General features: G+C 45.2%; 1 protein-coding gene across 1 annotated transcript in view; it reads left to right on the top strand.

The window, feature by feature from the left end:
- LOC139054768 (rifampicin phosphotransferase-like) overlaps positions 1 to 15,638 on the top strand; it is a 119,758-nt gene that overhangs the window by 100,991 nt on the left and 3,129 nt on the right. The window contains exons 36-39 of the mRNA XM_070532367.1: positions 2,371 to 2,420; positions 4,787 to 4,859; positions 7,386 to 7,488; positions 11,645 to 11,719. Of these exons, the coding sequence (XP_070388468.1) occupies positions 2,371 to 2,420; positions 4,787 to 4,859; positions 7,386 to 7,488; positions 11,645 to 11,719 (301 nt within the window). The remainder of the gene's footprint in view (positions 1 to 2,370; positions 2,421 to 4,786; positions 4,860 to 7,385; positions 7,489 to 11,644; positions 11,720 to 15,638) is intronic.

The raw sequence follows: 15,638 nt of genomic DNA, 5'->3' as shown, positions 1-15,638 counted from the left end.
GTGAAGACTGCGCATGTGCTTCTAAATGAATTGCGTGCCGGTGCGTGCAAACGCCAAGAAACGCGCCATGCGGCAACCAGGCTCCTCTCCCGCGCTTCTTTCTGAACACGCTGCGCCATCTGGCGGTACTGCCGAGAAGTGTGCGCGTTGCTTTCGAGACGAGAAACGTGGGGAATGGCAGAGAACTGTTCCCTCGCTTTCCGAACACTTATAGGCGCATACTCAGTGACCCAATTTGGTGAGAGCTTCATTGAAGAACGGCCGATACCCAGCGTATTTACTCATAGCGCCGCACGCTAAAGCGTATGTAAGGATATAATGGATAATATCTTAAAACATGTCATACGTTCCACGCGCGACGAAATGTCTGAGTTCAACTTTGGTAAAGCCGAATTACAAAAGCTCTTGTTTTTCTGTGCATAATAAAATATATTACTTTCCTGTATTGTCTTTCGCACGAGAATCGTACGCGTGTAAATAAACAAAGTTGGATTTATAACTTTACGTACAATTTAAGTACAACTTCTGTCGTATATGGCCCCTTGCATCGCAATCACTGTTTTTTTCAGTACTGAATAGCTTTTCTACGGATCTCCGTAATCTAGTTTTATGTCCGTCTAACTCCAAGAGGTACTGCATTGTATTATATTCTACACTAGCTTGTTTGTAAATTTATCTTTATCCTCCTTGGAAACAAGTAGGCCTAAAATACGCAAAAGTTCAACTTCCTTGGTTCTTTTAATTAATTATGGGTTTTTACGTGCCAAAGCCACTTTCTGATTATGAGGCACGCCGTAGTGGAGGACTCCGGAAATTTCGACCACCTGGGATTCTTTAACGTGCACCAAAATCTTAGTACACAGGTGTTTTCGCATTTCGCCCCCATTGAAATGCGGCCGCCATGGCCGGGATTCAATCCCGCGACCTCCCCCCCCATGCTCAGCAGCTCAACACCATAGTCACTGAGCAACCACGGCGGGTTTCCTTGGTTCTTTGTCACTCCACCAGTTTGTTGTGCGTAGTACAGTACTATGAAGAGCGTTCTGTGGAGTACGCTGCAAGCTTTTCCGTTCAGATTAATTTGTTACAAATAGATATAAATTAAAATAACGAAATTGACACATTTTGGTCTTTTGCACGTTTATATTAGTTCACTGTTCTTTCGCAGCATTTAGCGCACGGCATATGCTATTTACTAATAAGCTAGCATACTTTAACCCTAGTCGCTGCCCATATTTGTTGATTAAGAACGAAATAATCCAAGTCGGTGAAGGAGAAAAAGAAGCTGCGCTACCTTAGTTGTTAAAGGGACACTAAAGCGAAACAATAAATCAGTTTAGACTAACGAAGCATTGTTTGAGAACCCCGCAGGCATTCATTAAAAAAAAAAGTTTGATTATTAGATGAGAAAATGTAGGTCCAAGTATCTGTGTTTGAATTTCGCGCCGAAACCCCAGCGCCGGTACGTCAGTGTGACGTCAGGGATTCCAAAGTATGTATTCGCATTCGGGCCGCGTTGGCTGAATAAAGGTTCCCGAAACTTGCCATGTTTAATATTTGGTTCCTTTAGAACACAATGTAGTCAATCTGTTCCGCTATATATAATTAGTAGGCCCTAGAAGATGCCATCAAAATCTACGACCTCACAGCCCCCAGGTGCGGGAACTTAAGTAGGCGTCGCCACCCGTATTTCGTTCTTGCGCTTTTTCTGGCTTACCAAACGTCTTAGCGTTGCAAGAGTGGTGTTTTCGGTGTTGTAGAACGGTAATTTACTGATGCAGAAGAACTCATTTTTCACTTTAGTGTCCCTTTAAGTGCTACTGAAAAACAATGCACTTACAGGATCGAAAGGCGCAAGGCTATAAAATTTCAGGGTCCACTTTACTGTTTTTAATGTAAACACACTTACTGATCAAGACCGACAAAGAAAAATTTTCTGAGACGCTTCGGTCCGTTCACGACTACATTATTTTCATGCGGGAACTTATTTCCTACTAACACGTACAATTAAAAGTGACAAAAGTATAACAAATGACTACTTTACCCCCAATGTTGCTTCATTTGTAGGCTTCGCATTCACGGCAGCAGAATCCGTGCCTGATTTTCGTGCTACTTTGTGAGCGGTCGAAATGCTGCGGTAATGCAATCTGTTTTGCAAAGAACGTGTTTCTGACTATTGACGAAGGGGATCACACATTAGGGACCTGCAATTATTCATCGCCCTCTATCGAAAAGCAGGCAGGTATAGTTTGACATTGTGATGTACGTCTTCTATAAAGAAGACAAGTATGCATTTCTTCAGCATCTTGAAAGCAGTGTAGGTTTCTATTATGTCATCCAATAATTTGTTTGATATTCTTTTTTTTTCAGATCGAACGAATTAAAAGGCACATTGAAGGGGACTTCGAAGTCAAAGGTAAGTGCTTATTTTCAGAAGCAGCAAGCGTTGCATGAACTAACTCCGATGTGTAAACGAGCATTACTTATGTGAATGACAGATTCGTCTCGTATGGCAATGTTTAGCACAAAGATAGACAAAAGTGCGGAGGTACAGTCCCCCGGCGAAAACAAAATAATTTGATATTCTTACTTCTATATACCGTTGACATCTCGACAGCTAGGCGCGCTACTGGACCAACTGATTTGTTATTCCGCTGCCTCAAACGGCAAACCCGCAGGCCAAATTGTTACTTCTAGAAGTACGAGTAAAGACAAATAAGGGGACCAAGGGGTTAACTTTTTTATGCAATTACCATTCTTCGCATAGTTGACGCAGTTTCCTATATCTCTGTCTCCCTGTGCCTCCAACCGTTTACACCGACTCAGTAGCTCACGTTGTCTATGCTAGCTTGGGCCACTCACTATGTGCTCGCGGTCGACCCGCTATCGTGATCACTGCGTTGCTGTCTTTCGGGCTTCGCCATCGGACTCTCGTCAGGATATCAACGTCATTCGGTCATCCGCACTCCATTCTCGTCATGCCGCCGTCATCACGCTGACGTCGTGCCATCGACAATATTTAAGAAACGTCATCCCATTCTCGCCAAGGCGTCGTCGTCCTACTACCTGGCACGTTCAAGGCTATGTAGCGTATATAGGTGGCCTATATGTCACGGTCACGTATACTACCGCTACGTATGTGCCGGTTAACGGAACTCGTGTCTTTGGTGCAAATAACTGTGTCCGAGGACTGTATGAGGCGCGCCATGCAGAAATATTTTAATCATGGAGCTATCTTTCTTGATATGGTGGGAACGCTTGATTGATTTGTCACTGATGAAGTTTGTAGGAATACGTTGGTGCTGGTGGTTGGCAGACCGCGGTTTAAAAACAGGACAAGGAGACATTTTTTTTCTTCAAGGATATTACACAGGCCTTGAACTGAGCCTTGTGCCTGTAAGGCTAGTTCATGAACATGCCAATGTGATTCTGGTGTTGCGCTACTTTAAAAATGCAGTCGTACCTCATTAACAATGACTCACCATGTGCAACTTTTTTGGCTCGTAGCCAAAAAAGTTTCACAAGGTGAGTCGTCTATTTATACTATCAGGTCACCATGAAATGGTTATTAGAATTAACGTTTCTTGTCTTCGCAGTTGCGTGTAGTAGAGTGTAAATCCAGCAGGTTGTTTCGGAAGCATTACGCTTATATTTACAAGTCTCATACGGCGATGTATGCAATACGACCTAATAGTAACCCGTGTAGCGTTGTTTACCACAATAATTGGGAACGCTAAGTATCTCAGTCATATGTGGTACTTGTTAAATTATGGGGTCTTACCTGCCAAAACCACCATCTGATTACGAGGCACGCCGTAGTGGGGGACTCCAGAATAATTTGCACCACCTGGGCCGGGATTCGATCCCGTGAACTCGTGCTTAGCAGCCCAACACCACAGTCACTGCATGTGATATTGGTCAGCCTCTCTAATAAAACAACGGAAGGTTAATGGTTCATGTTTTCCGTTGTTTGCGTCTTCGGGTGTTCACGTCTAAGCCCGAGCACATACTTCGACATTTGTCCGCCTGCAATTTGACTGATGTAATTTGGCAGCAACTTTTCAGCAGATTTATGCTGACGAGAATGGGCGCTTCCATAGCTTCTTGTAGTGATGTGCGTCGATATAGCTGTTGAGACCGGAATCTAGTTCTCAAGTGTAGGAACAAAATTGCTTACAGACTTTCTCGTATGCAGTTATGCTTTCCACTACTAATCCCGGGCAATATTCAATACCCTTCTCCCGCGTAAATTCCATCATCTATTGGCGATTATTATATCGTGACCGTCTTAAGGTAACGCAGAACACCACTGAGAAGACCACCAGAGTGTCAACCAGTCAAAAAACGGCCTCAACAGATGTTCATGTCAACTTTGTCACTGACAAATACCTTAATGGAACTATATTCGCATTCTTTATTGGAAAGTAAAAAAAAAACCGGTCTATTTTATAGAGAATGTAGTCAAATACTATAAGTATAATAATCTGTGAGTACGTTTCTTGACGCTGTGCTTGTAAGTACATAAATAAACCGATAAGGTAAATGCACATTTCAAAGCAAAGGAAATGCATACTAACTCATTGTGAAAAAAAAAACACTACACCAAAATTGGATGTCGGTGTGCAATTATAAAACATGAACGCAACTTTAAAAGCAGCGTTTCAAGTAGCGTATCCCCCAGCGTTGTCCATGAGACCTATGGTGTTTTAATTGCGCTCTCCCCAAGCAAGTGGCAAATATTTGCTTAATTTTTGTTTTCTGCGCCATATTTTTTCTCCGCAGGAAGCCCGATGTCCCAGGGCGTCGTTGAAGGCAAAGCCCGTGTGGTGCCATCTTTCGAGGAAGCCCACCTTATACAGGTAATACGAGGCCGTCACTTTATGCAAGCAGCGCTGCCGGAATGCGGCTGATAGTACGAGCGTTATTTTGGCGGATGCGTGCACTGTAGTTTTCGTGAAGACATTATAGTGGTAGAGAAAAAATGACATGTCGTAAAATGTGTTCTCGTAAGAAATATGCAATCGCAACGATATCAGCCATGCCAAAAAGTGAATGTACTCAAAACGTCGCAACAAGCACTGACATGTAACGCGGTCTTGACTACTGTCAAAAGTAGTAAGGTATGTTGTTGGACTAGTCGGTTCATATATTCCGGAAAAATTTTAAACTGCGGGAGGAAGGCTTGTTGTGTACAGAAACATAGACGTACACACAAAGAGCAGACTTCCAACTGGCTTTATTTCGTGAAGGCAAGCAATTTATAACCTTTCACAACGGGCACATTGATGTAAAAAACTGGTAATTGCATTGGTTCCTCGGTTGCTCCTGTGCTGTGTAACATGTTTTATGGCTTTTTTGGATTGATGCCTAGACCGAGAACTTTTTAAGCTTCCAGTGTTACATGCGTTTCGGTCTGTCGAGGCGCTTTTAGTGATTTTAAGTAATTATATCAATAATGATCTTGACAGTGTTGTCTCTAATGTTCTTAACTCTTTCTCCTCTGAGGGGCAAGGTTTGAGTTTCATCCATGAAATGACTAAGGACAATCACATCCACTTTTTATACCTTAAATTGCAGTTCACAGATGCCCACGTTCGTGGGTCGTGTAATCTAAGGTCTAACAAAAGTATATTTTACAAAAGTGCGTATTCGAAACTTGTGAAACGAGGCATCACCACGCCTAGTTACCTCTCTGCTCTACAGAAATCTTGTGCACCCCCACACAGTGTCATTTAGTTTCAAATGTCAGGTTCAGCGACTGCTGTCTTCTGGCTACCCACATCACTTAATTCGCAGTGCATCCGAGAGCCTGCTTCAAAAACTAATATCTCCGAAAAAGTAAAGAGCAACATTTTTACCAAAAACCACGTTTTGTCATGCTATATTTGCATTGTCTGTGTCATGACATTAAGAAGGTTGCAGAAAGATATGGGATTCACGTCGTCTTTTCAGCACCTTGCAAACTTAAGAAAGTGTGCCCAGTAGTGATTAATGTAAAAAAAAAAGGTAAGAAGAACCATAAGAGCAAGTTCACTAAATGCATCTATAATGTTATCTACGCGATACCTCTGTTGTGCGACCGGTCCTACATAGGTCAACCTTACCGTTGTTTCAATGAGCGTGCACAGGAACACAAGCGATTCACACGCACTGGCATGGGCAGTAATATCCCCTTGCACTGCAAGAGATGCAACAGCAAAAGCAATTTGCCTTATCTGGAACAGGCGAAATTCCCTTCGAAGGCAAAATAATAATAAAAAAAACAGTGCCTTTCCACTGTGTGAAGAATTATGACCAGCGAAGCAGTGAATGTAGGCCCCTCAAATTAAGAACTGTACCACCGCCGTGGGTCGGCCCGGCAATGCACTATCTCCGGGAGTGGCCCATGTATGGGGAGTGCTTAACGCCTGCTTCACCGCCGCCGAGGGTCGGGCCGGTATTGCACTATCTTCGGGATCGGCCCACGTATGGGGAGTGCTTAACGCCTGCTTCACCTCCACCGCGGGTCGGCCCGGCATTGTACTATCTTCGGGATCGATGCACGTATGGAAGAGTTTTCGGCTTACAGGCGACGGATGGACGAATTGGCCAGCAATATGAAGCCTCGCTGTAAAACAGAAAGAGAAGTCATCGAGGCATTTCACATCCAAAAAGCCGTGGCAACCGTTTAGCTCACCTTTATCACTATCAAGGAAATAAATATAACTCTTAGATGGGCACCTCAGCACTATCCCGCGCTCTTAATGCACACGTGGGCTTGCTATTTTTGTCGCTGCCTCGTGCACAATTTCTTTGCGATTGTTCCTTGTTTTTATATTTTAAACAACCTCATAAATTCCCTGCGTTCATGAAATAAACCACGCTGGAAGTCTGCGCTTTGTGTGTGCGTCTAGTTCACGTCCTGTCTCCCTCGGGAAGCTTAAAATTATGTTAAAGGTAGCTTTTACTGTCGCATTTAGCACTTAATAAAGATAGATGTACTTATTATGAGAGAAAATCTGGGAGGTCGGCCAGCACTTAATGAAGGCACGCGAAGTGCTAAGGTACATATTCGCGCGCCAATTTTTGCACGGCTAAAGTGTGCACTTCCACCATGCTCTAAGACATTAGAGCGCAAGTTTTCAATATCAAAATGTCTACGTCTTTCTTATTTCGTATGCCCGAATGCCCGTCAATGCTTTTTTTTTTCCACATATGAAGAAATCCACGCTTTCTTCGTTCAAGAGAGGGCCGAGACTGTGGTTCTTCTATTGTTCAGCGCTAAGCAGAAGTGACAGGTTACCTATACATCGTTAACCACGTGATATGCACTGCACGTTATTGCACTATTGAGCGAAAAAAAGGTTTAGTCCTTAATGCAGCGACCCTTCTTTATCAATGCGCAGAAGGGCGAGATACTGGTAACGACTGCCACCGACACCGGCTGGACGCCGTACTTCCCTCTGTTGGCCGGAGTCGTGACTGAAGTTGGCGGTCCACTGTCTCACGGTGAGTTCTGGATCTGCGGGGGGAGCGCAGGTCAGAGCTACGTACCTCATAGCTATTCGGCAAATTGTAGTGAGTACAAACTAGTGGCTTGAAAGTAACCGCAGTGCCATCGCGTGGCACTGCTTGTCGGAAATCTTTTACAATCAGCCCTCGCGCCGTACAGTAGCAGAGGCATCGCCATCAAGTAAGAGGCTGAAGCGCAGCACAGGACTGGCCATGGCCGCCTAGCCAGGGCTCGCAGCCGGCACGTCTTCGCACTGGTGCACCGTGCAGGGTCCTGGCTCGCTCAGAGACGAAATTGTACGGCGCTGGTAACGCAGCCGGTAGAGATATCAAGGTACGATGTTCGCATACACTGGAACAGGGACAGTTGTGAGCGAAGGAACTATCTACACTCCTATGGTGGTGGTTGCTATACGACTACGCGGTCGGTGCGTGCGAAAGGTGGCGGCCATCTGCAGAACGGCTAGAAGCTGCACCTCACGCGCACCATGGACCATGCAGTGGCGATTCGTTGGCTGCCGTGAATCACTGACCAAGCGTGGGGACCTTGACTTGCTCCATTGAAGCTGACGAATTTCACTCAGGAGCGTCCTCATCGTGCCATATCATCGCTTTTTACAACATCAATTCTTTCCAAGGATGTGCCCGCTCTTGAACAGAGCATGCGACCCAATGTGAGCGGTAGGGGGCGCTTTTGCATGCTGCAGACACCGCGAAAGCAGATAATTCTTGCCTTCTGTGGTAACGCGCTCTGTGAGTCTCCACGTGTGTCGAGGGATGTGTCCTGGTAGCCAGATACTGAGTAGGTGTATTGAGAACGCCGTACAGATTACCTAAGATTAAACTTAGCAAAGCAAAGTCAGGACTGAGTATTCAACGGAAAAGTCAGAGTCCATATATTGCCTGAGGAGCAAAACGTTTCTTTGTATAACGCTATCTTTTCTCCTCATCTGCGTTACTGTCATCTAGTGTGGGCTACTCGTACTAAAATTTATCGCGCAACTCAGCAATACTCCAAGGGAGTACCTTGAAGAAAGGGGGTTAACCGAGGGGCCTGATTTTTATTAGTCATATCATAAAAAGCCAACAAACACTGACACTAAGGAAAACATAGGGGAAATTACTTGTGCTTAATAACTGAAATAAAGAAAGGATAAATGAATGGAAAAGAAAGTGGATGAAAAAACAAGTCGCCCCAGTTGGGGAACGATCCCACGATGCGAAGGTTATGGGATCGTTCCCCACCTGCAGCAAGTTCTTTTTTCATCCACTTTCATTTCCATTAATTTATCGTTTCGTTATTTTACTTATTAAGCACAAGTAATTTCCCCCATATTGTCCTTCGCGTCAGTACTTGTTGGCTTCTTATGAAGGCAATACCTTGCGTTGCGTGTGGGTTTCCCGTATAATGCACATACGTCCGATCTACTTGTTAATATTAAGGTTTATTAATTGTCACCTCATAAGCGTTTTGGTTTTTAAGAAGATTTCAGGCCGAATTAGTTCAGCATCGCCCCGCCATACACATTTCTGAAAATATAACTCTTAATCCCTCCACCCGCCTAACGAGACATACGGACCGTTAGCACATACTAGTGGCACGTGCCAACTATAGACTGCAACTACAGCCGTATTATCTCCACAGCATATTAAATCAGTGGAAACAAACAATCGAGCGTCTACGTGGATAATCGAAAAATTCAAATCTGAGTATGATACCTTGTATGTTTTTTCGCACACTTTGATGTAAAACTGATGTGAAATCCGTAGTAGGATAAGGCCATTGATTTGAATTGTTCTGTAGCACCTGCTTTCGTCGTCGCCTTTCAAACCAGGGTGTGGTGGAACTCTTCAAACTGCTAAAATGCACCTTTTTTTCCGATGTCCTCATCACTTAAGCACTTTTCCGTTCCGTACTGGTGCACCTGATGTTGTGAAATGAACCAACTTTCCAAATGCCAGATAGGTTAAGGGCGTGGGTGCACCTGGAAGACCTCGGTCTCGCAAGAGCCGCTCGGCGTCATGCTCCAGAGTGTGGCTCTACCTATCCTATCCTACTCAACTCAACCTATCCGGCGGGGTGCCGTGGTACAGGCGACCGCTGGAGGACGTGAGAGTCTTGACAGAGAAAGAGCCAGCGCGGAGCATTATGTCCAACCAGCCTGCACGTCAAGCGGCAGCAGCAGTGGTATCTCCACCGATAGACAGGTTGAAGTAGAGTACACGGGCACGTACAGACTGGCCGTGACCGACAAACCGGGACTCGGACGCGGCGCTTCCCCGCAATCTTTAGATGACGATTCCTTCTGGATACCAGCATAACAGAAGCGAATCAATTGTTCGTCGGGACGTAGTACAGCTGCTATTTGTGCGAGCTGTGTTAAACCGATATGCCAAAGCGTTTTAATAAGCGAAGATTCCGACACGACAGCCACGTTCGTTGCTTGCGAAAAAAAGATATTTTGGTTGCTAGTGCATTTTTTTTACACTTCATGAACTTCTTGTGTGTGCGCTGTGCCCAGTAGTTCCCTTTTCAGGTCCCTTTGTCTCTTAAGTCTCCTACAATTCAGCAAATCGTGCGAGAGAACGACAGACAGAGAAAAATAAACATATTTTATTGGGAGCTTGAGATCTTAGCCTCTGCGAAAAACCTTTATTTCTGCTCCAGGTGATCTCAATGAAGAATAAAATATACATGAAAACAAGGCTATGCGATAAAAATAAAAATAAGTGCAAGAACCATCATTCATCAAGGAAAAGAAATGCTGCAAATTCGTCTGGTTTACTCTCTTACCGCCTTTTTTCAATATTAAAACGAAGACGGTTGAAACAAAGTGTAAATACCAGGTGTGGTTGTTAATAATTATCACCCGATATTATTTGCGCGACTATTTCAGCACGTTATAGTGTTTTGAACTATGGAGTAATGCACCAAATGCTCCTCTAAACTCCGTTTTACTCAGTGAACGGCTTCCTGATCTTTAACAATACCGCGCTAGCATCGAGTGCAGGGCGTCTTATAAGAGTGACAAGCGGGGACATTGGACTTAATGGGAGCGAACGCGGAAAACACTATCTAAATGCTGGCATCGTCTAGTGTACGATGAGGCCCCATCGTTCACGTGAATACATGGCAATACGTCGCGCCTCTTGACTGATTTCAGTTTTCCTTCTTCGTCTTAATTCTCTTGCTCCATTCGGAGGCCAAGTAATGCAATAAATTAGCGTTATCGAACTTCAACGCTTGAGTCTAAGATTTAGTAACGCTGTCATCGAGAGTTCGACGGAAGCCCACCTGGTTGGGATAAAACATGAGAAAAGAAAGGCTTACGCCGACCAAATAAAACTTTGGAAGGCAAGGCGTTTCGGACATTTTGTGAATTCCGGCAACGTTTCGGGGATTACATGAACAAGGCTTCCGTACGCAAGCCAAAACATCTTACCGGTCGAAGTTTTACTTCGTCGGTCAGAAGGTAACTACATGCAGTAAACAAATGCGATGCATACAATTGCGTTTATTTTCAGCCCTGTAGGTGTTGATTCTGTTGTCCGCGTTGAATGCACCGGGGGTCATCTGTAATGCACAATAAAATAGGCCGACGCTCAATCTTGGTGGTACCAAGAACCTTCATCTGCGGCAGTGATGCTTAACGCAAGCGTGGGGCTACTTTTCTCACTTTCCAAAAGCTCAGTAACAATAGTTCTTCTAGGTGTTCTTTTCTGTTCATCTGTGAAGCTTCCATTTATTATACTTTTCTTTCAATCGTTCCGTGACATTTGGTCACAGAGATCCCTGTTCAATTTCAAATCCACGTGGACAAGTGGCAGGGCGGGCACAGCCTTACTAGCTACACTCGCACTGGAGATTGATTGCTACGTGCGCTTGCGCGTACTATCATCGATCTCGCCGCTTCTTGACTTTATAATGCGCTTACACACTATCGAGGTGGGCGCTATTACTGAAAATTAAAGATGATATTAAAAAGCTGGCAGGGTGTACATACAATGCTTCGCCAAAAGGCACAATTCCCTGAATACGCGGTGAGTGCGGTGTAAACGCCGCGCAGCTCTTCGTTATCGTGTACCTGTATTCCATTCACGTAACATTCGCCGTGAGAAGAGAAACTAAACATGCTTGTCGCATTTCTCGCAGGTGCCGTCGTCGCTCGAGAGTACGGCCTTCCATGCATCGTCGGTGTCGAAGGCATCACCACGATGCTTGCTACGGGTGCGTGCTGTCACTTGGTTGCAAGGGTGATTTTACGCTTCCAGCAAATTTTAACACAGCTTCCCAAAGTCTTGTCAGAATGTCAGTCCTCTCAGAATGCAACCCTGGAACGCTGTTTCTTCTGTATTAACACAGACGCACACGCACACACACGAAATCACACAAACACGAACGAACGAACACACACACACACACACACACACACACACACACACACACACACACACACACACATATATATATATATATATATATATATATATATATATATATATATATATATATATATATATATATATATATATATATATATATATATATATTAAATGTGTGTGTGTGTGTGTGTCTGAGTGTACGTGGCGCGACTGACCCTCGTCACTTGCGAATCACTTATCGAAGAGGCAGGACGTGTGTCGAGTGGGCTTAGGCACAATACTTTGTGATGTGCAATGTGGTGAACGTGGGTTAACTCATGGATTCGGGACCTGAAAGAGATGCGACTTAATTCTAACGTATTTTTCTCGCGCTTATCGCTAAATCACCACAGAGATTCCTCACACACGCACCTACAAATTCACGAGAACATGAACACGGAAGAAATGCAACTTCACGCAGTGAAATCGTTTGGCACAGGCGTTCAAAAGTATGCGAGTGTAGGAAATTACACGAAGTATCTGTCTGCGTCCAAAGAGGGGCAAACATACAAAATTAAGCGAAAGGAAAAGCAGAAATCATGCCTCTGAACAGTTATATCAAAATACTGATTTTTTGAAGTAACTGTGATTATGCTAAAAAAAAGATATACAACCACAGGCTTACTGCAAAACGGGGGTCCTCTTCTATAAAGAAGGGTTTCGTACAACTTTTATTGTCGAATATAAGTCATGGAGTTTTCTTCGCAGGGCATGAAAAAAGCTACAAAAGACTCAAGAAAAGGTGGGAGTGGTGGGGTAAAAGCTTGTAGATAATATTTGTTTGCAAGAGATCGGTAACAAGCCGGTCAGATTGACTGGCTACTACACGATATCCCACCCAGATTACCCTAAGGTCGCGACGATGGTGCTCAAGGACATAGCAGTCAGTATAGATTATGTGGCGACTAGCAGCATCAACCATCAAATTGTAACAATACTACCGCAGAAGCGTAGCAAGGCAAAAACCATAATCCCGAACGTGTATAGCCCACCTAAAGAAAGGAGGGCCGATTTTGAGGCCATCATTTGGTACGTCATGTGTCACTCCGGCACCCAGGATAGACTACTGCTTCTTGGGGACTTCAATGCTCCTCACACCAGCTGGGGTTACCGAACAGACACCCCCAAAGGCCGGGAGCTCGAGCGAGCGACCGAAGCACATGATCTCCAACTCATCATTCTCCCTCAAAACCCGACAAGATTAGATAACAGCGTCAATGCAGACACCTTTCCAGATCTCACATTCACAAATAATGTCAACGAGGTATTCTGGACCAATCTAGGAGAGAATCTAGGCAGTGACCATTTCATTATCAGTGTGTCGGTAGGCTCCCCGAAAATTCGGCGACCCTGTGGCCAGGTAGTAATCACGAACAGGGTAAGTTATCGCAAAATCCCCATGCCGGAGATATCACCTGAGAACACTGAAGAGTGGGCAACACACATACGAGACGCTCATAAAGCAACATCTAAGCGGCTAGCGCTCACAGCGGAAACGCCGGTAGTTGACAACCATCTGCTACATATGTGGGAAGCCAGAAGGGGGCTAACTAAACGATGGAAAAAACAGCGACTTAATCGCAAACTGCGCCACAGAATTGCTGAAATATCAGAGTGGGCAAACGCTTACGCACGGCAGTTAGAGACAGCGAGTTGGGCGAGCTTTTGCGACTCACTTCGCGAAACGTTACCCACCACCAAGACATGGGTGACACTTCGCAGCATAATGGAACCAGGAAAAACAAAAAATGGCCAATAACCGCACTCTTCAAAAACTTGCCGGAGAATTTTCAGGAACAGATCAGGCTCTCCTCACTAAGCTTAAAGAGAAGTACGTAGGAGCAGTAATCACTCCCCCATGCACCTTGCCATACCAAGGGCGAGAAAACGCGGCACTAGACGCTCCGATGACTAAGGCAGAACTCTTCGCGGCAGCGCAAGCTGCGAAGAGAAATACTGCTCCAGGACCAGATCAGCTCACAAATGCTATGATCCGGAACCTGAGCGACGAGCACCTAGAACAGCTTACCCGGTATTTTAATGAACAGATATGGGAGAGGGGCGTAGTTCCACAACAGTGGAAGGAGGCTAAAATCTTGCTTATTCCGAAATCAGGAAAACCTCATGATCTACAAAATCTCAGGCCGATATCACTAACCTCCTGTCTTGGCAAATTATTTGAGAAGGTGATCCACACACGTCTCACGTCTTACATTGAAGACCGCAACCTATTTCCCACTAACATATTCGGCTTTCGCCAACATTTGTCGACACAATATGTTTTCCTGCTACTTCGCGAAGAAGTTCTATGCAACACCACGGTTGGTGCGGAACATCTCGTCCTGGCTCTTGATTTAAAAAGCGCATTCGACACTATTTCACATGAACTTATCTTATCTGAGCTAAGTGACATCGGTTGTGGACAAAGAATCTATGATTACGCCCGCTCTTTCCTGACCTCTCGCATCGCGACAATAGGCATTGGCACTACGCGCTCAGACCCTTTTCCCATGCCCAATAGAGGTACACCGCAAGGGGCGATACTCTCCCCCCTTCTTTTCAATATCGGCATGCGACGCTTAGCCAAAACACTCGACGCCATACCTGGGCTAGGGTACGCGATATATGCAGACGATATTACCCTATGGGCAACCAGCGGCTCGTCAGGACAAAAAGAAGAAATCCTGCAAGAAGCAGCGACCATTGTTGAAACCTTCGCTCGCAGCAGTGGAATGAGCTGCGCTCCCGATAAATCAGAATTTATCAGGATACGAGGTCGAGGCCGTCAAACTCACGAGCCGGTGAACCTCTTTCTAGGAGACAGCCAGATAAAGGAGGCCCAGAAAATGCGAGTCCTCGGATTGTGGCTGCAAAGCAACAAACGAGTAGACAACACCATTAAAACCATTAGGACTACGGTGAAACAGATCTCCCGTATGATCCGTAGAGTAACTTATCACCGAAAAGGTTTCAAGGAAACAGAGACGACCCGGCTCGTTCAGGCTTTTGTGCTAAGTCGTCTCACATCATCATCATCATCTGCCTGGTTACGCCCACTGCAGGGCAAAGGCCTCTCCCATATTTCTCCAACAACCCCGGTCATGTACTAATACAACCCCGGTCATGTACTAATCATATAGCCTCACATATAGCCTCCCTTTCCAGGACCCCACGAAAACAGAACTAAAGGCCCTAGATGCGTTGATTAGAACGTCGTACAAAGCGGCTCTCGGCCTACCACAGGCAACCTCTACTGAACGCCTGCTGGCCCTCGGGATTCACAATAACTACGAGGAGCTACGGGCAGCGACGCTCATATCGCAATGGGAGCGGCTTAGCTTAACCTCCTCTGTCAGAAAATTACTTTGCCGCGTGGGTTATTCTACTCGTCCTCAGTATGCGGGAGAAGAACTCGAATCTCTGCCCAGAGTCCTTCGTGAAAGGATCATAGTAGCCCCAATCCCTAAGAACATGAGTCCAAAATACCACCGGGGACGTAGAAGTTCTCGAGCTCGAAAGTTAATGCAGCAATTCGGTGGGAACCCGGATAGTCTACACAGATGTCGCTCGATGTGGTGCTTACAAATACGCCCTCGCAGTGGTAGGAGCGGCAGCAAATCAAGAGCTTGTGACTTGCGCCACGGCTAGAGTTGCATCTGCGAATACTGCAGAAGCTTCAGGCATCGCGCTAGCTATTAAAACTAAGGACGCTCTAGGAGAATGGT

The sequence above is a fragment of the Dermacentor albipictus genome, chromosome 1 (genome assembly GCF_038994185.2).
Source record: "Dermacentor albipictus isolate Rhodes 1998 colony chromosome 1, USDA_Dalb.pri_finalv2, whole genome shotgun sequence".
Lineage (NCBI taxonomy): Eukaryota > Metazoa > Arthropoda > Arachnida > Ixodida > Ixodidae > Dermacentor > Dermacentor albipictus.
This window is presented reverse-complemented; position numbering and strand designations above follow the sequence as displayed.